General features: G+C 45.1%; 2 protein-coding genes across 2 annotated transcripts in view; one reads left to right on the top strand and one right to left on the bottom strand.

The window, feature by feature from the left end:
* Nucleotides 1–11,608, top strand: part of psme4b (proteasome activator subunit 4b) — a 25,429-nt gene extending 13,821 nt beyond the window's left edge. The window contains exons 29-49 of the mRNA XM_062474786.1: nt 1–117; nt 308–444; nt 525–578; nt 912–1,041; nt 3,524–3,605; nt 3,701–3,854; nt 4,078–4,147; nt 4,239–4,364; nt 4,450–4,602; nt 4,774–4,878; nt 6,428–6,519; nt 6,690–6,821; nt 7,487–7,689; nt 7,777–7,862; nt 8,112–8,240; nt 8,773–8,928; nt 9,223–9,364; nt 9,503–9,636; nt 9,725–9,863; nt 10,227–10,748; nt 10,839–11,608. The exon at nt 1–117 is cut by the window's left edge and continues 93 nt beyond it. Of these exons, the coding sequence (XP_062330770.1) occupies nt 1–117; nt 308–444; nt 525–578; nt 912–1,041; nt 3,524–3,605; nt 3,701–3,854; nt 4,078–4,147; nt 4,239–4,364; nt 4,450–4,602; nt 4,774–4,878; nt 6,428–6,519; nt 6,690–6,821; nt 7,487–7,689; nt 7,777–7,862; nt 8,112–8,240; nt 8,773–8,928; nt 9,223–9,364; nt 9,503–9,636; nt 9,725–9,859 (2,337 nt within the window). The 3' untranslated portion in view covers nt 9,860–9,863; nt 10,227–10,748; nt 10,839–11,608. The remainder of the gene's footprint in view (nt 118–307; nt 445–524; nt 579–911; nt 1,042–3,523; nt 3,606–3,700; nt 3,855–4,077; nt 4,148–4,238; nt 4,365–4,449; nt 4,603–4,773; nt 4,879–6,427; nt 6,520–6,689; nt 6,822–7,486; nt 7,690–7,776; nt 7,863–8,111; nt 8,241–8,772; nt 8,929–9,222; nt 9,365–9,502; nt 9,637–9,724; nt 9,864–10,226; nt 10,749–10,838) is intronic.
* A 365-nt stretch (nt 11,609–11,973) lies between these two features.
* chac2 (ChaC, cation transport regulator homolog 2 (E. coli)) lies at nt 11,974–16,150 on the bottom strand. Its single transcript, XM_062474785.1, has 3 exons — nt 15,658–16,150; nt 15,446–15,481; nt 11,974–14,736 (listed from the first exon to the last, which is right to left on the bottom strand). Exons 1-3 carry the CDS (start codon nt 15,790–15,792, stop codon nt 14,365–14,367), a joined length of 543 nt encoding a protein of 180 aa, XP_062330769.1. The 5' UTR covers nt 15,793–16,150; the 3' UTR covers nt 11,974–14,364.
* Nucleotides 16,151–20,160: the final 4,010 nt, after the last annotated feature.

Here is a 20,160-nt window from a genome sequence, read left to right as displayed (position 1 = left end):
GTTCGCTGTGGTCTCTCTCCTTCCATGACCCTGGAGAAGCCCTCCATTGGACGGCTCCTTGATGACATCACAGACAAGATCCACCGGCAGCACGAGACGATAGGCCTTCACTTTACGGTGTGTTACACACACACACACACACACACACCATGCACACATCATACACCATACACATACTGTACACACATGTACACACACCACACACCACACACGCCATACACACACACACACACACTGTACACACACACACGATACACATACTGTTAGTGTCTGATTTGCTCCCCTCTGTGATCACGGTCTCTTCCAGGTGTCTGACAGCTGCGTAGAAACAGCCAATGAGATCTTTGCATCTCAAATCCCCGCCCCCAGCTTGGAGGCACCGACCAAACAGGAGCTGAAGGAGGGGCTTCAGCGTCAGCGAATCAGAAACCTGGTGGCCGTCAGGTTAGCATGCAAATACACTCACCTCCTCACACACTCAAACACACTCACACGCGCTCACACGCACATCTTGTCTTCTGTAGGAAGTATGAGAAGCTTGTCAACGAGCTCCTGGACTGCCTTGAAGACAAAGACCTGTGAGTGTTGGTTGTGTGTATTTTTGTGAACGTGTGTGTGTGTGTAGGTGTACTGTTTGGGAGTTTTGGAGAGACAGAATAATTTTCAATTTTCAGTTCCAGCCCCTTTCCTCCACAAGGACATGTAAGTGAAGACAAATGGAGTTACAGAAACAGCCCTTCCTTAGCCCATGACTTCAATAACTTCATGAAATGGTCATAAAGTGCCAATTTGCATCATTAGACGTGGCTGCCTTCAGGGTTTGTGGATGGGGTATAGAAATGATTTTGTCTTGGTGTATATGGATGTTGTACGTGTGTTCTGTCAAAGAATCTGTGTGTGTGTGTGTTCAGGCCGTGGAAGTTTGAGCACATGGCTACAGACCTGCTCTCTCTTCAACTGAGAGACGACCACCCCCTCCCTCCGGATGCTATCCTGTACTTCACACAAGGCCTCACGCACGACTCACTCAGCATACGCAAGGTGTCTGTCCCTGTGTGTGTGTTTGTGTGTATGTGTACGTGTTTGTCCAGTGGTTCCTCTAGGATTTTTTTTTGCAGGCAGGTCTGTCCGAATCGCCCCCCCCCCCCCCCCCCCCAACCGAAACAAAGTTCTAACCCTATATTTCGGAGCAGGTTAATGTAATAGTCTAATAGCTAATGTAATATTGCATATATTTTCGGCCTATTTCCCCTACAGCAATAAGGTTAGGCTACTTAAAGACAGCTTCAACACACTCATAAAGTATGTTCTAAATGGCATAAATTCTGCCAATTAATAATTGACAACTTATTGTAAATGGTCAGTAGCCTAGTCCATCGATTAAGGTACGCGAAAGCATGTACACTGTCTGCTTCATTTGATCTTGATAGGCTAAGCATTCTGTAGCAAATAATAACAATAAACCCACTATTTATTAATTAAAACTACTTCAGCATAATAATGCACCTAAAATACAAACCTGAGCAAGGGCAGCAATCGCTATCGATCAACAGCCACGTGCAATTTAGCTAGCAGGGGAAGAATACAAACAACGAAAATCACCAGTTAACTTAATTTAAATTTGCAAGAACTATAGACTAAAACAATAACAGGCTTAAATGAACTGACAACATAAGTTATACAACTTACAGTTCTCAAGGACGCACAAACGCAATCTCAACTGCGGTGTGAAGCGTGTTTCCGTGCTATTCTCCGACATGCATTCTAAAGGCCGATTTATACTACTCCGACTCCGTTACGGACAGACAGAAGGACGGAGTTGGACAGATTTGTTGAATTTATAGTACTCCGAAGGCTGTGGGTGCTGAAAACAATTCACCGCCAGAAGAGTAGGTGGCGCTGCACTGCGATGCTAGCTAGGTTATCGAAAAGTCTGAGCAAATTTACAAATTAGCAGTTTCATCAATAAAATAAGCACATTTTCAGCAACTACACTGCCCATTTCTCGTCACATTTTAATTCAGATGCTGATTTACATGTACTGTTTAGCTGAAATATGAATTGTAAAAACTTACAGCAATGGCGCCCCCGCCCCTGACGCAAGCGGTTCTGAGTAATACGGACCAATCACAGCCAAGGGGTATCCGTAAAATGACAGACTATCGGACGGATAGTCAGGAAAATCAGGAGGTGCACTTAAAGCCGATTTATACTACTCCGTTTTCACAGACACGTACACAGGGAACACCCTCTCCGAGCCCCTCGGAGAGCTCTACGTGCACCTCCTGATTTTCCTGACTATCCGTCTGTCCGTCCGTCATTTTACGGATACCCCTTGGCTGTGATTGGTCCGTATTAAGAACCGCTTGCGTCAGTGGCGGGGTTGCCGTGACCAACAAGACGAACAGAATCCTTTGACCGCCATTGCTGTAAGTTTTTACAATTCATATTTCAGCTAAACAGTACATGTAAATCAGCATCTGAATTAAAATGTGACGAGAAATTGGCAGTGTAGTTGCTGAAAATGTGCTTATTTTATTGATGAAACGGCTAATTTGTAAATTTGCTCAGACTTTTCGATAACCTAGCTAGCATCGCAGTGCAGCGCCACCTACTCTTCTGGCGGTGAATTGTTTTCAGCACCCACAGCCTTCGGAGTACTATAAATTCAACGAATCCGTCCGTCGGAGTAGTATAATTCGGCCTTTAAAGCTCTCCAAGAGGCTCGGAGAGGACTCGGAGAGTGGGTTCCACGTCGGAGAGGACGTTCCCTGTGTCCGTCGGATACGGACGGATAGACTTCGTTTATGGTTCTCCGTAGGCTGTGGGTGCTGAAAACAATTCACCGCCAGAAGAGTAGGTGGCGCAACGTTTTTTTTGTAAGTCGTCGTGGAGTGTTTATTTACCTAGGTTATCGAGAAGTTGGAGCAAATTCACAAATTAGCCGTTTCATCAATAAAATACGCACATTTTCAGCAACTACACTGCCCATTTCTCATCACATTTTAATTCAGATGCTGATTTACATGTACTGTTTAGCTGAAATATTAATTGTAAAAACTTACAGCAATGGTGGTCAAAGGATTCTGTTCATCCTGTTTATCACGGCAACCCCGCCCCTGACGCAAGCGGTTCTTAATACTGACCAATCACAGCCAATGGGGTATCCGTAACTATCCGAAATTACGACGGATAGTTAAGGAGGTGCACGTCGAGCTCTCCGGGGCTCTCCGAGGGCTCTCGGAGAGCTTGGAAAGGGCGTTCCCCGTAGAGGAGGGCGTTCCCATTTGTCCGTTTTTTTGAAAACGGAGAAGCATATATCGGCCTTTAACAATCACTGCTGATAGACGGCCTTTTGTACAGCCCTATTTCTGATACCGTGGCGGCAGAAATTTGCGGGTCACGGCAAAATCAACATAGAGGAAACACTGGTGTCTACATTTTGTGGTCTGTCTGGGTAGCAGACTGGGAGCAACATGAAGGACTTGTTTACAAAGCGTCAGTTTCTCCTCCTGTCCCCTAGGTGGCCATCTGCACTGTAGCTGCCATTTTAAAACAGCTGAAGAGACCACGCAAGAAAGTGTCTCTGAAGCCCCCGGACATCAGTGAGTAAACACACAGCTCAATCAAGTGAACAGACACGTGCCGTCATTGAGTCTAAGTTATACTGGGACGATTGTGTGTGTGTGTGTGTGTCTAGGTGGTATAGTCGACTCCGAGCATCTGTGTGTGGGAGACAGGGATTCAAACCGCTGGTTACAGTATGACAGCAACAGGCTCCCCCTCAGCCAGGAACAGTGGAACTCTCTGAACTATGTGGAGAAGACTCACTGGGGCTATTACACATGGCCTAGGTAAGACTGACTGGCTAGCTGGCTGGCTGATTGACTGACTGATTGACTAACTGACTGATTGACTGGCTGACTGATTGACTAACTAACTGACTGATTGATTGACTGGCTGACTGATTGACTAACTGACTGACTGATTGACTAACTGACTGGCTGACCGACTGATGATTGTCCACTCATCCATGTGTCCATCCATCCCTCCTGTGGACCCTGGTCATGTGAACAGAGAGATCGTCATCTATGCACCTTATGTAGAACAGCCCAAGGAAGCCCTGGAATATGAGGAGATGTGTGAGGTACACACACACACACACACTCTTGTGTGGGTTACCATAGTAGTCTCTACATTCATTTACATGTGTGAAATGTATGTGCGTGTGTTCTCAGGGTGAGAAGATCATCTATGAACATTTCATAGACCCAGAGTTCATTGGCCAGCTGATTGAGTTTCTGTCTCTGGAGGATCGCAAAGGCAAGGACAGTTTCAGTCCTCGTCGATTCTGCCTGTTTAAGGTACACACTGTCTCAGATACACACACACTCACACGCGATCCTTGTGTGCTCTCCAACCATTTATGTTTCTGTGTGTACCTGACAGGGGCTGTTCCGCAACTATGGCGATGCGTTCTTGTCATTGTTGTGGCCCCACCTGGAGCAGTTGGCTGGGGACTCTCACGAGAGCTCCCAGAGGTGTGTTTGTGAAGTCACAGCTGGCCTCATCAGGGGCAGTAAACACTGGAGCTACAGCAAGGTACACATGCACACACACACACCACTCATTGAGCATTGTAGCCACCACTGTTGCGGTCTGATAATCCGTGCTTGTTTGTGTGTGTGTGTGTGTGTGTGAGTGGATGTATAAATGTGTGTGTGTGTATGTGTGAGTGGGTGTATATATGTGTGTGTGTGTGTGTGCGTGTAGGTGGAGAGCATGTGGAAGCTTTTGGGTCCTCTCATCCGGACAGCATTGTCCAACATCACCGTGGAAACGTACACAGACTGGGGCACCTGCATCGCGACAGCATGTGTATGTAAATACATAAAATATAGGGGCCCTGTTCCATAAAGCGAATTTTCGGAATAAGCCAGGCTTATGTCAGTTAGTCGGACTCATTTACAGTTCATTCAGTTCCATAAAGCCAGTTCAATTTAGTTCAAACCCAGTTACTATGGCAACTTATGCTGCGAAACTAACCTGGTCCGGGGCAGGCTAACTGTCAGGCTTGGCTTGTGTTGTTGCTTAACACTGACCCAACGGGAAAACGATGATTTACCAACGGACTATCTGGCGTGATGCCTTTTTTTAAATATAAAATAAAAATGTATGCATGCAACAATGATGAACAATGATTTCAGAATGATACAAACCTACATAGTCTACATTAAACGTATGACTATATGGTAGTTTGTGATATCAAATGTTTAGGCTGATGCTACATATCTCATTCTAAATTATCCAGGTATAATTATCATAGCTACATAATACATAACAGTAGCCTACAAATTAACCTAAATCCATAGCCTACATCTATTCTCTATTTTTCCGACACAAAAACCATGTTAAAAAGTTAGGTTTATTGAAGATGATGAAACTGGTTATTTCTTTCCTCTTGATGAATGGATTTATTTTCCAAAAGGAAACAAATGTAAAACTGCTATATAAACTTTAGAAGAGTCCTTTCAAATGATGTTTCTTTATTCCAAGTGTCTTTGTCTTGGCGTGGCCCGTCCACACGTTGACCCGATGATACGGTCAATGACTGTTTCCACACACACCTGCCACCCCCTGGGCTGGGTCACTGGTTTCTCATTGGAAAGGGACGAGTATGACGAGTGTTTGGGACACCCATGCAGACTAACACAATGTTAATAATAATATCATTATTAATTAATATAACGTAAATCTATATCACTATATTTAGAGCTCTTATAGTTATTATCCAAAATAAATGAATGGCTCCTACACTACTGGATTATGTATTGGTTATTAGTTTAAAAAAATGAACAATGTAAAAAAACGTCAATTTAGATGTGTTTAGAGGGTGTATGTTTTTTTTTTTTTTACCTTGACATATGTAGCCTATCGTTCATGTCAATCATGGCATGTCATTTTATTTTGATGAAGTGGTGGATGAGCTGTCATAGTACGTGTCATAAAGAGAACGTTCTTTCGGGAAGATATGATCCATGTTCTACCTCTCAGGATTCCTAAGAATAGGGTGCATCCACAATGATCTTGACTTCTGGAATCTGACTTGAATTAGGCAGATTGCGTGACCTAGAATTGGCCTTTATGGAACCGCTTTAACCCCGACTGACTTGTTAGGTTAATTCAAGTCAGGTTTGGGTTCTTTAATCCCATCCTTTTTGAGCAGCCTTTATGGAACAGGCCCCAGGTATACATACATAGAATATACACACATATACGTATACACACTTAGAATATACACTTATAGGGTATACACACGTAAAGTATACACATGTTGTAAAATCATGTGCAACACCCAGTTGAAGAGGCTGCGTGTGTGTGTGTGTGTGTGTGTGTGTGCGTGCGTGCGTGCGTGTGTGTGTTCCAGGTGGGCCGGGACCCCAGGAAGCTGCACTGGCTGTTTGAGCTGCTGATGGAGAGCCCCCTCAGTGGGGAGGGGGGGTCATTCAGGGACGCCAGGTCAGTGTGTGTGTGTGTGTTCACCTAAAATACCTTTTCCTCTCCTCCCCTCGACACGATTTCTAAAAGTAGGCTGAGCTGAGCTGCGAGATGTGGCACACATGACTATTTCATTACCCTTCGTTCCTCATCTCTCATGTCTCATCTCTCCTCTCCTCCTCCCCCCTCAGCCTGCTGTACGTGCTGCAGGGGGGACTGGCCCAGCAGGAGTGGAGGGTTGCTGACCTGCTACACAGACTGCTGGCCTACCTGGAGCCCAAACTCACACAGGTGTACAAGAACGTGAGGGAGCGCATCGGCAGGTACACACACACTTAATATTAAATATCAAAGATCAGGTTTCTTTACTCTTTAATAAGTTCTTTCTTCGTTTTCTGTGATATTTCATCACCAGCTTTCATAATCTTTAAGCTTGTAGCAGTTTTTACATTGGCCAAACAACCAAAACTTTGCCCCTTGATCTAATGGAAGAGGGTTAAACTGTATTGTATTAATGAATATTTGTATATTAATGTTAATATGAACCACACACGATGAAATTGTAGTTATTTGTTTCAACAGGTTTAATTAGAATATAATTAAATAAAATTGATCTTTAATAACATTTCAAACAAATTAAATCAATTACAAGGCAAAGTGAAAGTTAAATCTTACCTACTACCAGATACCAGAGAGAAAAAGTAAGAGGTGAGGAAGGAGGAGTAGGAAAAGCCCTCAGGAGATCAAGAATCCACAGAACAATGCTTCATTATCCCCTCTTCCAAACTATTATCAGTAGATCAACCAATCAGATCACATCTTGACCCTTACTTATCAACATATGACTGCCAGTGCAACAGTGAGTCACACAATGGCAGGGCTGTCTTCCAGCCTACAATCTCAAGGTAATAGCAGTGGGTCCCAGCAGAAGTTCTTTGCTTTCTTTGCTGCCATCTAATCTTCCCTTCCTCTCTCTCCCTCCCCCCAGCGTGCTGACGTACATTTTCATGATAGACGTGGCGCTGCCCCACACGCGCCCTACCTGCTCCCCCCACGTGGCTGAGTTCACCAGCAGGGTCCTGGCCCGGCTCAAGCCCCTGACCTCGGAGCAGGAGATCCACAACCACGTCCGCGAGGAGAACCTCCAGGAGCCTGACGAGAAGACCCAGGCCATCAAACTTCTCAAGACAGGTGTGCCTCCACAGCGTCCCTGCAGGGCTGGGGAGAGGGGAGGTACCTGTGGAACCACGGTAACCCTTTCTTGTTTGTGTTCACCAGTGTTGAAGTGGTTGATGGCCAGCGCTGGACGAACCTTCACTACTCCTGTGGAACAGCAGCTGCAGCTTCTCCCCCTGCTCTTCAAGGTACACACATACACACACACACTTTGACACACACATACACTCCCACGCATAGACACAGACACACAGACACACAGACACTCACATAGGCAGACACGCACGCACTTTCCCAAGACCCTGACAACTCAACCAAGACAGCGTCATTACACATTCATTTTAACTCTTCCCTAAAATTCCATTACTGTCTTCACCGACTCTAAATGATTTTTTAACGACTTCTTCGCTGGCCTCTCCGCCTGTGTCTCGGTCCAGATTGCCCCAGTGGAGATGGATGAGAACTATGATGAGATGAAACAGGATGCCCGCACCTGTCTCTCGCTCATGTCACAGGGTCTGCTCTACCCGGAGCATATCCCCATAGTCCTGGCTGCTCTGCAGGAGGTAAACACACACACACACACACACTCTTGCTAGAAGTAACTCACTCACCTGCTCACTTACGCAAACATTCTTCCACACAAACACGCACACACACACTCCTGCTAAAACTCAGAATTAGAATAACGTTGAGTTGCCAAGTAAGTGTACAAAAACAAGGAATTTACTTTGGTGGGCAGGTGCATACAGTAAACATAAAATAATCTTAAAAAGTGCATGTAGTCCTTAAATCTAGAATATAAAAATGTAAGAACTCACTCCATACCCTACCACACACACACACTCCTGCTAGAACTCACTTACTCAGACACCCAGCAACACACTTACACACACCTATTTGTTTTGCTCACATCACAGGCATCACAGGCCCTCAGCTCTTTGTGGAATTAGGATTCTCAAACTCTCCCTTTTCCTCCCTGTTTTACACCTTGATTTCTTACCCTCTCTCTTCTATCACTCTCTCTCCCCCTTCCTGTTGTCCATCCCTTCCCATCCTTCTCTCTCCACTTTTGTCCCGTTCTTCCCCTCCCTGCAGATGTCGTCCAATCGCTCGTGGCACGCGCGTCACTCGGTGCTGTCCTACCTGCAGATCATGGTGTTCTACAACCTGTTCACCATCCTGGCTCTGCCCACGCAGGTGCTCAGCATCCGGGCCCTTGTGCTGCAGCTGCTGCAAGACGAGCAGCTGGAGGTAACCAGGGTGACACCACCTCTCCCAGCAGGAAACACGATAGGCTAGGCATGACAGCAGCACTTGGGACTGTGTCAGATTATCATGGGATCTCCCTTCTCCTCTTCTCAACGTTGTCTTCTCCTCTCGTTCTTGCTCCACCATCCCTCCCCTCCCTTTTTGCCTCCTTTCTTTCTTTCCCTCTCTCCCTCTCTCTCTCTCTCTCTCTCCCTCTCTCTCCCTCTCTCTATCCCCCACTCTCTCTCTCTGTGTCTCTCGGTCTCCCTGTCTGTCTCTGTTCCTGTTGTGCTCCAGGTAAGAGACATGGCCGGGACCACCCTGAGTGGTTTCTTGCAGTGTCAGTTCTTTCCCCTGGACGTCAGTCTGCAGAGCCAGCTCCAGTCCCTCAGTCACACCTCCCTCCCCAGGGCCAGGAGCAGAGAGCTTTCTTCCACAGGTGCACACACACACACACACACACACTCGCACACACGCACACGCACACTCGCACACACACACACACACACACACACACACACTCATAGTATTTGTGATTCACGATGTGATTTGAGGTTGAAACTGTGCGTGTGTGCAGACCTGGTTCGCCGCCATGCGGGAGTTCTCGGCCTCAGCGCCTGCATCCTGTCATGTCCGTATGACGTCCCTGTCTGGATGCCCCCGATCCTCATGGACCTTAGCAACCACCTCAATGACCCACAGCCCATAGAGGTACACACTGTTGCACCCAAGTAACTTGGTAACACACACACACAATAGTCTATTATCTGGAACTAGCATTGTGTCTTATGCTTCGTAGTTGACGGTGAAGAAAACTCTGTCAGACTTCCGACGTACTCACCATGACAACTGGCAAAAGCACCGTCAGCGCTTCACAGATGACCAGCTGCTAGTGCTCACTGACCTGCTGGTTTCCCCCTGCTACTACGCCTAGACAGGTACAACCTTACCACAACCTTACCACAACATTACCCTAACCCTCCTACAACATCTAGACAGGTACAACCTTACCACAACATGACCCTAACCCTGCTACTACATCTAGACAGGTACAACCTTACTACAAACTTACCACATTACCCTAACCCTCCTACAACATTTAGACAGGTAACAGAATGTTCCCACATTATCCTAATCATTCTACTGTCTGAGCATCTCCCTCAACATTATGTCAGTCGCCTAATCGCTACTTATGTAAAAGCACTAGAAGACACCTTTTCTCATCACTTACTATGGTCTTCTTAATGCACTTATCCTTGTCCTTTCTCTTTTCTCTCCTTCTCGCCTCTTAATCTCCTCAGCATTTCTCGCCAGACAACTGGATCAAAGTTGTAGTTTTTACTTTTAATGAAGAGCAAGAATCAAAGTGAAAATACAGAGTGGATGGAGAGTGGGTGGTGACAGGTGAACACTGGTGTGTATAGGGAGAGTGAGGGATTTAGTCAGTCTACTTGTATAAACGTATATATCTGTATATACTTTAAAACATTTCTATTGTTACCTTCTGTTAATCCGTGAGCAACACAAATCCTTGCTCATTGACATGTTTCATTGTGTATATTAGTCATCCTGCACTGACATGATGTCAAAACTAATAAGTTCAGTTAGCTTAATTTGGCCTCTTTAGATATGACAGAAAAATGACACTTAGCAGACTTCCAGTATTTGTTCAATGGACTTCACAGCTGTTTCAGTAAAAAATGTATGCCTTTGTGCTGTTAGTGTGTGCATGGGAGAGCTGTTGGTTCGAAGCTAAATCATCTTGCTGCCATAGCATTTCACATATTGTGGTTGTGGCCCAACTATTGGTCCATTAAGCACTGGTAAACTAATATATGAAGACAACCTGGCTGACCAGACAAGACCACTAGTGTATGGTTAGTAAATACTCTCTGTTGTAAGAAGAAAAACAGGATAAGCCCAACAGACCAGACACCCTCCAGGATGTAGGCATCAAGAACATACGTGAACAGCATTACTGTTTAATACAAAGTACCTCAAGATCCTGGAATGTTCTGGAATAAAGAGTTCTGGAAAGCATAACCATGTCCACATGGCAAAGGATCCCAACTCGCCTGTGAAGCTTGGTGATGTTTGGACATGTGTGGCTGCTGTAGGAACAGGCTCCCTGTCTTCACTGATTAAGTGACTACTGAGAGCAGCAGGAGGTTTCACTCTGTGTAGTACAGGAAAAAAAGGACAGAGAAAACTATCATCTGCCCAGATACAACCAAATGGCTCTAAACTCATTGGACAGCGGGTCCTCATGCAGCAAGACACTCACCACAAACACACTGCTAGAGCAACCAAGGATTTCTTCATGGCCAGTTATTAGCTTGCCAAGTCAATAATTCGATCTGAATCTAATGGAGCATGCATTTTAAATGCTGAGGGGAAACAGAAAGCAAAGAGCCCGGTGAAATGAACCAGAACCAACACCAGCAGCAGTATGGCCTGGAAGGACCACAGTAGGACATACCAAGTAGGAATGAAAATACCTTCCCTGACAGGAGTTTAAGCTCAGCGCATCCTTTCAAATTCAAAGTGCTGCAGCACAGATCATAAACATAGAAAACTCACGTGTCACTGCCCAAGGCCTCTCTCTCCCTCTGCCCAAGGCCTCTCTGTGTTCACAGCACCTGCAGTAGGGCTGGTGGGATGGTTTACTTTAATATGCACTGATCTGAATAATGTTTCAGGTGTTCCTCTCTGAAAGAGTACAGATGTAGCGTAGTGCCAAACATGTTCTATAGCTGTGCTGTAGACCAAAGCCAATAAACATGACTTCGGACCACCTTGGGAGTGTGTGTGGATTTGACTGGAGTAGAATGTAGATGTCTTCTTTTTCAAGTTTGGCTTTGTTGGACGTACCTGTGTTGCCCTGTCAACAACAGTAGAATCTTGACTTAAACCCTTTTGAAGATACATTCAGTCATCCGTGCAGGAACTTGTCACCAACACAGATGTATTTGTTTGGTTTATTTGCCATAATTAGTTTGAATTATTAACACTTTGATTGTTGTGTTGGCAATGAAACCTGTTTCAGACTCGAATGAATAAGTGTGTTTTTATTTAGAGGAACCAAGTGTGCAGACAAGGCATCAACAAAACCTGCATGTGGCAATATAAATACCAGCTCTATAAATGTGCCCTCCGGTTAACACAGAAATCAATAGTAAAAGCTCAAATTGCACAGGTAATACTTTATATGGGTATAGACTGTCAACAGTGCCTCATCGCTACCCAGCAGTCCACCTAATTTATCAATTTATAGCAGCCATAAAAGGGATTAACACCCAGATCTGAGGGCTCTTCCCAGTGTTACTGATCTGATTTATAACCAACTCACAGTACACACTTCAGGTTACTGCAGCCTGGTGTCTTTCCATCCAATCAAACATTAAAAACCAACAGTGAGGACCACACTGCCCAGCTACTCATGGTGCTCCAGCACGGACGGCATTTCTTACATAATATCTTGTATAATGCTAGATGCTACCACATTTTGCATTTCAAGGACAAGTATACTATTACATGTCTTGATTAACTGTAGACTGCCAGCAGCTAGTAGAGACAGGTGTTTGTTATGCTTAATTTGTAAATCGGAAAGTGCCAGAACGCAAAGTGCATATGAGAGCGGAGGGGTGAGGAGGCAGGCATGGGTTCCAGAACGCGTTGTGTTGCCAATTTAGCTACTTTGAAAATCATTTTTTTGTCGTTGAGCAGCAGCAAAATAACTATAACTGTACCTCCATGTTGTCATAGCTGACAGTCATGTTAAGTTCCCCCCCCACCCTGCAGCTGGGTGTGGATGAGGGGCACAATCTGGTTTGAATTGACATAATAACCTTGGCGATGTGGGGGGTCTGAGACAGCTCGACGGTTAAAAGAAAAAGCTTCACTTTGTTTTTGTATGGTATAGGTAAAGTTGTCGCAATACGACAACTTTACCTCATCAGTCATTGGGTCACAATGACTGATGGGTCAGAATGACCCGAAGATCCCAAGGGTTAAATGACTCTGCACAACACGCAAATGACCACATCGCCATGCGTAATTTACCACGAGGTACCGGATTGCCGCAAATAGGTACCGGAACACAGACATTCAAAACCAGAGGTCTCCTGTTCTGGCAGGATTCGGCACAAATTAAGCATTGGTACAATATACAGACAACACAGCCCTGCCCTGTTACCATGAAGACAGAGAGTTCTAGTTCTGTTAAAGGTCCCATGACATGAACATTTCACTTTAGGAGGTTATTTAACATTAATATGAGTTCCCCCAACCTGCCTTTGGTCCCCAAGTGGCTAGACATTTTGATAGGTGTAAACCAAGCCTTGGGTATTCTTCTCCGCCTTTGAGAAAATGAAAGCTCAAACCCTCTCCTTATGTCGTTATAAGGAGGAAGGTTACCTCCCCTTTCTCTGGCCCGCCCATGAGAATCTGAGCTACGACCATGCGAGTGCGATTGTTTTTTCCTAGAGAGACATCATGGCTTGCAAACGAACGAAGCATAACAGTTGCTCAGTGTTTGGATGTAAACAAAAGTATTTTTTTTGTTCCTCCATCCGAGCCTCTGAAGAACCAGTTTCTTCATTTTCTTTTCTCTGGAAATGCACCGACACAACTTCCCAAAGTTTTGTATGTCTGCGCCAAACATTTCAGCCACGACTGTTTCCTCAACTTGGGCCAATACAAAGCTGGCCTTGCTGACTGTCTAAAATGTAATTCTGCATCAGTACCAACTCTCCTTGGTCCGGCTACAAACCTTGGATAAGTAAGTCAACTAACGCATTTTGTTGCTTTACTGTATATGGTTACCTAGCTTGCTACCCTTCATCATGTCAGAATGTCACCTTCAGAATGTGGCTGTAACATTAGCTCTGCAGCTAACAGCTCAGTTACTGTCGCTAATGTAAAGGTAGATAGCATCAAGTATGTGTGTGAGTACACACACTGTAACGCAAGTGTTGTACACTTCTTTGTATTTGGATAACCGTTCTGCTGTTGGTTTTAAGGCGCGCGCGATATCCGCCTTTCCACTCATTGAAATGACTGAGTGTGCACCTCTGCAAACCAGGGTGATCAGATGAGAATGGGCAAATTCGAGGCATCTTACAGCAATGGGGCTACGAGCCATTGCGATACATCCACTGTCAACATTAGCGCATGGTGCCGCCTCTCTCCATCTCATTAGCATTTAAAGCAACAGACACAGAAACAGCACGTCCTGAGGAAAGCTCGTTGTGGGACTGCTAGTAGTGGCTGTAATTATGCACCAAGGCTGAATTTTGGGAAAGAGACTTCAGATACAGTATTGGGGGACCACTAAGGCCTATATAAAAGCATCCAAAAACAGCATGTCATGGGACCTTTAAGTCAAGTCATACTGGCTGTCCTCTTTAGGCTCTGTACCAGTCTGTGTGTGTGTGTGTGTTACTGAGCTCCTTGTAGTCTCTCTCTGACCAGAGTCTCCAAGGAGAACAGATGTGAGTCCGAGTCCTCAGGCAGGATCGTCCTCAAAGCCTCAGCCAATTGGAACAGGTACTCAGTGTTCCGTCCACTTGGCCCTACCGCATCCACAATCTGATTGGCTATGTGCTCCAGCGGGGCGGGACCTAGGTAGTCTGGGTTGTCATAGGAGCCAATGTAGAGCAGTGCTTCACCGGGGGGCGGGGTGAGGGGTGGCCGGGGGTGGAAGGTCACAGAGATGACCCGGTAACCACCCTTCTCCCGGTAGTCGAGGTAACGCTTCACTTCTTCCTCTCTCCCTGTTGGCAGTTTGTACGCCACACCCCACACACACCCCTGGAGGGGACACACAATATTTACAATCAGGTAGAGAGATAGAGACAAAGCCAGATAGAAAGATAAAGACACATTTGTCAGGTTGTGGATCTTCTTTGATCTGTTGTTGTAGTAGCAACAGAATTTCTGCACCGTCAGTTCATATGACACCGTTGACCTTTCAAAGTTTTAGCCTACTTCATGTATACGTATTGTCTCAAAGAGGTTCATGACTTTTCCTTTCAAGGATAGTAAAGTATTTTATTAATGTCCATAACCTTTTGTAGACCTGGAAGTCACAATATTTTATATCCTGACTTTTCCAGGTTTTTCATGACCATGGGAACCCATCAGTTCTTCAAGTCTGTGCCATACACGGCTGTAAACCTACTGTGGTATAGCAGGACAGGTGGAAAACAGTACCCTGACCCTGGCTTAGGTTTTTGAGTTCATTTTATATTCCTAATTTAGGTATTCTCAGTTGTTAGGTGAATTATTCATTAGTATTCACATTTTAAAATGATTACTATATTATATGGGGTATAATAGCTATGAGTTTGCAATAACAGTCGGCTATGTATTTATAACAGATTATTTATTATAGTTTTAGAAACCCCGCTAGGGTTTGTCGAGAGGAGCAGGACCATATAATTCATATGTACCTGTTCTTGTTATAAATGGCTACTACACTAATAAACTTGACACTTGAATATGTGCCGTCTCCGCTCACCTCAGCCTCTTCCACAAGGGTGACGACCCGTCCAGGCTGGAGGGGAAGAGAAGCGAGAGAATGATTACTATCTCACTCTCAACGATCAAGAAAGGTTAGACACACAGTCCCTGACCATGAGCAAGCTAACGTTGGCTATTCTACCAAGCTAGCTGGTTAGCTAGTTTCTAGCAAGCCACATGTTAGGTACAGTTTCTCCAGTCCAGGCTCACCTTTCCAGGTACTCCACGGTGATCGGTGCTGCCCTGCCAGAACCGGCGACAGAAACCTGTGATGTAGCCCACACGTTTCTCCTCATAAGGAAAATCAACTTTCCATATTAGAGAACCATATCCAAAAACCCACATGGCAACAACTAGACACCACAAACAAACTACTGGTGTTAGCTAGCCAGCTTACATAGAAGCTACTGTATGCGAGGTAGCCTAGTTTAGCTAGTAGCTATCTGGATTTAGCGAGCATTAGCTAGCCAGCTACAGTAGCTAGCTATTATTAAATTGAACTTAGCTTTCATTAAATCATAACTATTTCATGTTTTCGCAAGCACTGGCAGACAGTTTATAGTATACTGAGTCTACAGTAACTAATTCACATAACTAGTTTACAGACGCAGCAAACATATGCTACTACTTGTAGCATTGTTTTCTGCTGGCGAACACAGTACGTTCGTGGATGGAAAGACGACCTAAAAGAAGACCACTTGTACAGAACTCAAGAACCGCCTCTTGTTCGGCTCGCTAAAGGCGAAAGTCACGATTATAATGGCATGTTTCGAACACCAGATGGTGCTAAGACTTAACAATAAATATTGATGTTTTTATCAAATCGCCTACGACTAAATAGCCTACTGCTCTACATAGTAAATGTAATTATAAGTATATTTATTGTATTTAAAAATGTTCTGTAGTTAGTAGAGCTATAAGGTATTATAGCCTACTGTGGGATCGTGTAGTGTATGAACAGTGTAGTGTTGTAGTTTTGAGATTTGTTGATCCTATTCATATTAGAGGAAAGTAGTTTAACCACAGTTGTATAGTCATGTTGTTGGAAGTATTTGCTGTAGGATTTTTATAGTATAAAGCCAATTTTATTAAAAGTTTAGCACAGTCAGTATAGCACAATAGTGGTATTCTTGGTACTGTAGTTGCAGAAGAAAAAGAAAAAGGAGGTAAGCTATGTGAAGAGATCCCTCAGCCAACTCCCTCCTCCTCCTTTCCTTCTGTCTCTCCCCCCTCTCTTCCCCTGTTCCATGTCCTCTACAGCTCAGGTATAAAAACAAACTATTTGTTCGAAAGGTGCCATTAACACAAAGGTTTTTGATGAAATGTGTAGGTCGGTGTGTGCTTGTACATGTGTGTGTATTATTGCTGTGTGTGGCCGTGTGTGTGTGTGTGCATTTTTCATGACAGCTATGTGAGCTTGTCATCCTGCTTCTCTAGATCAATGGAGCACAGTTGCCTAGCAACCTGGTGATCGGAGGAAGGAGGTGGAGAAAGAGCAGCATAGATTAGAAAGAGGAGATGGGGGACCAGCCAGGAGAGCAAAAAAGAGGGGGAAGGAGGAAGAAAATAAACAAGAAAGGGATAGCGAAGGGGAAGGAGATAAAGCAAAGAATATCAAAAGAAACAGAAGCTGAATGTCCTTTAGTCACAAATAGTCTGAAAAAAGGGGCTCATAAACAGGGAATAAGGGAGTGTCTTGTCCTATGTGGGGGGGTAGGGGTGTGAGTTGGGTAGGGGGTTCACTCAGAGTAGAGGCTCCCTCAAAACCACAAAAAACTAGACCGCCTGGTTGTGCAGAAAATCGGTTACCATGACAACAGGGAGGAGAAGGCACCAGGTGACTGTCAGATCGTTGGGATGCTAATTGTCCATTTTCAATCCCCCATAAAGTTTAACAGCAGCTATGTCGCCCCATGTTATTCTAACTCAGTCACAGAGCACACCTCAGAGACACACTACACGCCTCTCCCTCTCTCTCTCTCTCTCTCTCTCTCTCTCTCTCTCTCTCTCTCTCTCTCTCTCTCTCTCTCTCTCTCCCTCCATCTCTCTCTTTCTCTTTCTCCCTCTCTCTCCTTCTCTCTTTAACGCTCCCTCTCCCCCTCCCCCCTCCCCCTCTCCCATCTCTCAGGAGACCGCCAAACACCTGATCATCTGAAACACACTCTCTCCACTTGCCTTCTCTTTCCCCTCCTCTCTCTCTCCCCATCAGTCAGACTCTCTTTCCCTCTCCCTTGCCATTTCCTTCCTTCCATCTCTCCCAGCCTTCTCCCCACCTTCCACACTCTTATTTCCTGTGTCTTTTTTGGTCCGTCCTCTATAATCCATTTTTCTCTTTCCTTCCATTCCCCTTTTCCCTCTTTTCCTCTCACCCCCAAATTTGTCTTTGCCGTCACCTCCTCTGTCACCCTTACTTCATCTTCCTGTCCTCTCTGTTTACCTCCCCCTCTCCCTGCAGTGCGTTTAGCCACTTTGTTCCCTTAAAGATAAAGATAATTAAATCAGCGACTAAACGGGCGAGAGCGCTGCTGGCGTCACCATGGTACCACTTTGATGTTCTATTTCAGTGTGATAGTATCATCATCAACTCATCATTCCCAAAGTACTGCCTACACTCACATACACACACACACACACACACACAAACAAGGCACTTCCGGTGGCTTAACAGGATGTGAGGTAGGCTCTCCTTGTGAGGAAGCATGTCTCTGTGTGTGCTTGTGGAATTGAGCCCTTTCCTGCTGTTGTCACAGTCTGAGGGGGCTGTACCACGTTTGGATGGAACCCTGCCCAGTTCCAGCCCCTTGGGAACCTGGATGAGCGCCTGATATATTTAGTGGTTAGTTGGAGGAGGAAGGTTTATGTTCTTCTAGTGACTTGGTTACTATTCATTATCAACTGTATGTATTTACTCTGTCGCTGACCTCTCTGACTCCTGACCTCCAGCCTCCTGACCTCCAGCCTCCTGACCTCCAGCCTCCTGACCTCCAGCCTCCTGACCTCCAGCCTCCTCCAGGCCAGCAGACAGCCTTGGGCCTTGGCGTCGTTTTGAGACACACTCGCAGGTTGATTGGTGGCTTGAGGAGGAATGTAATTAACTATAGATCGCCAGTAAGCCTTTCCATTAGGATGTCCGCACACACACAGGCTTGGTGCACTCTGCACTTCTGACTGCCAGTCTCCTTCTGTGGGTCAGCTGATCAATGCTAATGCCTGTAAAGGGTCCTAATGAACTACAGATCTATAGCCTGCTGTCTGTGTACGTGTAGTCACGTTTGTGTGTGACAGACAGACAGGTTTAAAGTTATTTTGTTTTCAAATATTACAATCATTCAAGGACAGGGCCGTACTATTATTACAAATCAGACTGAGGTTGCACAGAAATGACCTCCCCCAACACACTTTCTCTCTTACAAACATACACACGCACCTGCACAATTTGCTGTTTGCACTATTGGCAAGTGGAATTAGTAAATATATGACCTACATGGAAAGTCATTACAACACGATTAGAGACAAACCTCCCATTTAATCTCATTTGAAGAGGGTTGGATGCTTGTCACACAGTCTCTCGCCCTCACTTTATCTTTCTCGCCCTCTCTTTCCCACCCTCTCTGTCTCTCTCTGACCATCTTTTGGGTACTGTTGTGGAGGGAGCATCAGATGGACCCACGGCAACTCTCTGCATAGCAGAGGTAAGTATACCGGGCAGTCATTAAACAATGGTGTTAAACCCATCCATTAGAATCAATAGCACATTCACACACACTCACGTATGCAACCACATCCAATTAAGTCTGACCATTTACCCTAGGATCTCTGAATGTAAAAACAACACCTTACTGTTTAGTCACTGTAACAAACCTCTAGTCTCTTATTCAGACAGAGAATCACACACACACATTGGCACTGTCTGTGTGTGCTGACAGACGAGGTTTTTATTTTTGGCTTTATATTCTCTCTGCTAGCAGTTCAGACACACACATTGCCACACACACACACACACACACTGACCTTCTCTCTGCTGAGTGGGCAAAGAGTCAGGGGTCACTGCTCACTGACAGCTTGTCAGAGGGAGAGAAAGAGAGAGATACGACGTAAGGGAGAGAGAAGAATAACTAAATGGGGTGGTAGAAGAAGGGAGATACAGTATGGCTGTATCGTGGAAGAAACACTCACCACAATTCACTCTCACCACAGAACACCTCTGGCTCACCCTGAGGGGTGTGCAGGGCTCTGCTGTGTTGTGTTACTGCAGAGTAATTAGCCAACTCTAAAAATGTTTTCACACCCAGGGTAACTTTTAGTAACACATTTAGCAAAGTACCTGAAAAAAAGATGGAGGCTGTACTGAATTTTTCCATTGTTTACTTACATTTACATTTATGCATTTAGCAGACGCTTTTATCCAAAGCGACTTCCAAGGGAGAGCTTTACAAAAGAGCATAGGTCACTGATCAAAACAACGAGATAGCCCCAAACATTGCGAGCAGCCAAAACATGAAGCATACATTGTGGAAAACCAAATAAGTGCCAAAGGGAAGAACCATAAGAGCATGCAGTTAACCCTTGTGTTATCTTCGGGTCATTCTGACCCATCAGTCATTGTGACCCACCGTCGTATTGCGACAAATTTACCTCATACAAAAACAAAGTGAAGCATTTTCTTTTAACTGTCGGGCTGTCTCAGACCCCCCACATTGGAATGGTTAAAAG

This window comes from Osmerus eperlanus, chromosome 12, assembly GCF_963692335.1.
Source record: "Osmerus eperlanus chromosome 12, fOsmEpe2.1, whole genome shotgun sequence".
NCBI classification, from domain to species: Eukaryota; Metazoa; Chordata; class Actinopteri; order Osmeriformes; family Osmeridae; genus Osmerus; species Osmerus eperlanus.
Note: the sequence above shows the minus strand (reverse complement) of the source record. Positions and strands in the feature narration are given on the sequence as shown.

Excerpts from the sequence above, each read along its gene's own strand:
- chac2 (XM_062474785.1), bottom strand. The coding sequence starts at position 15,792 with ATGTGGGTTTTTGGATATGGTTCTCTAATATGGAAAGTTGATTTTCCT. Across the intron at positions 15,482-15,657 it reads ACCGTGGAGTACCTGGAAAG|CCTGGACGGGTCGTCACCCT; the intron begins GTGAGCCTGGAC and ends CTTCCCCTCCAG. Across the intron at positions 14,737-15,445 it reads CCCTTGTGGAAGAGGCTGAG|GGGTGTGTGTGGGGTGTGGC; the intron begins GTGAGCGGAGAC and ends TGTCCCCTCCAG.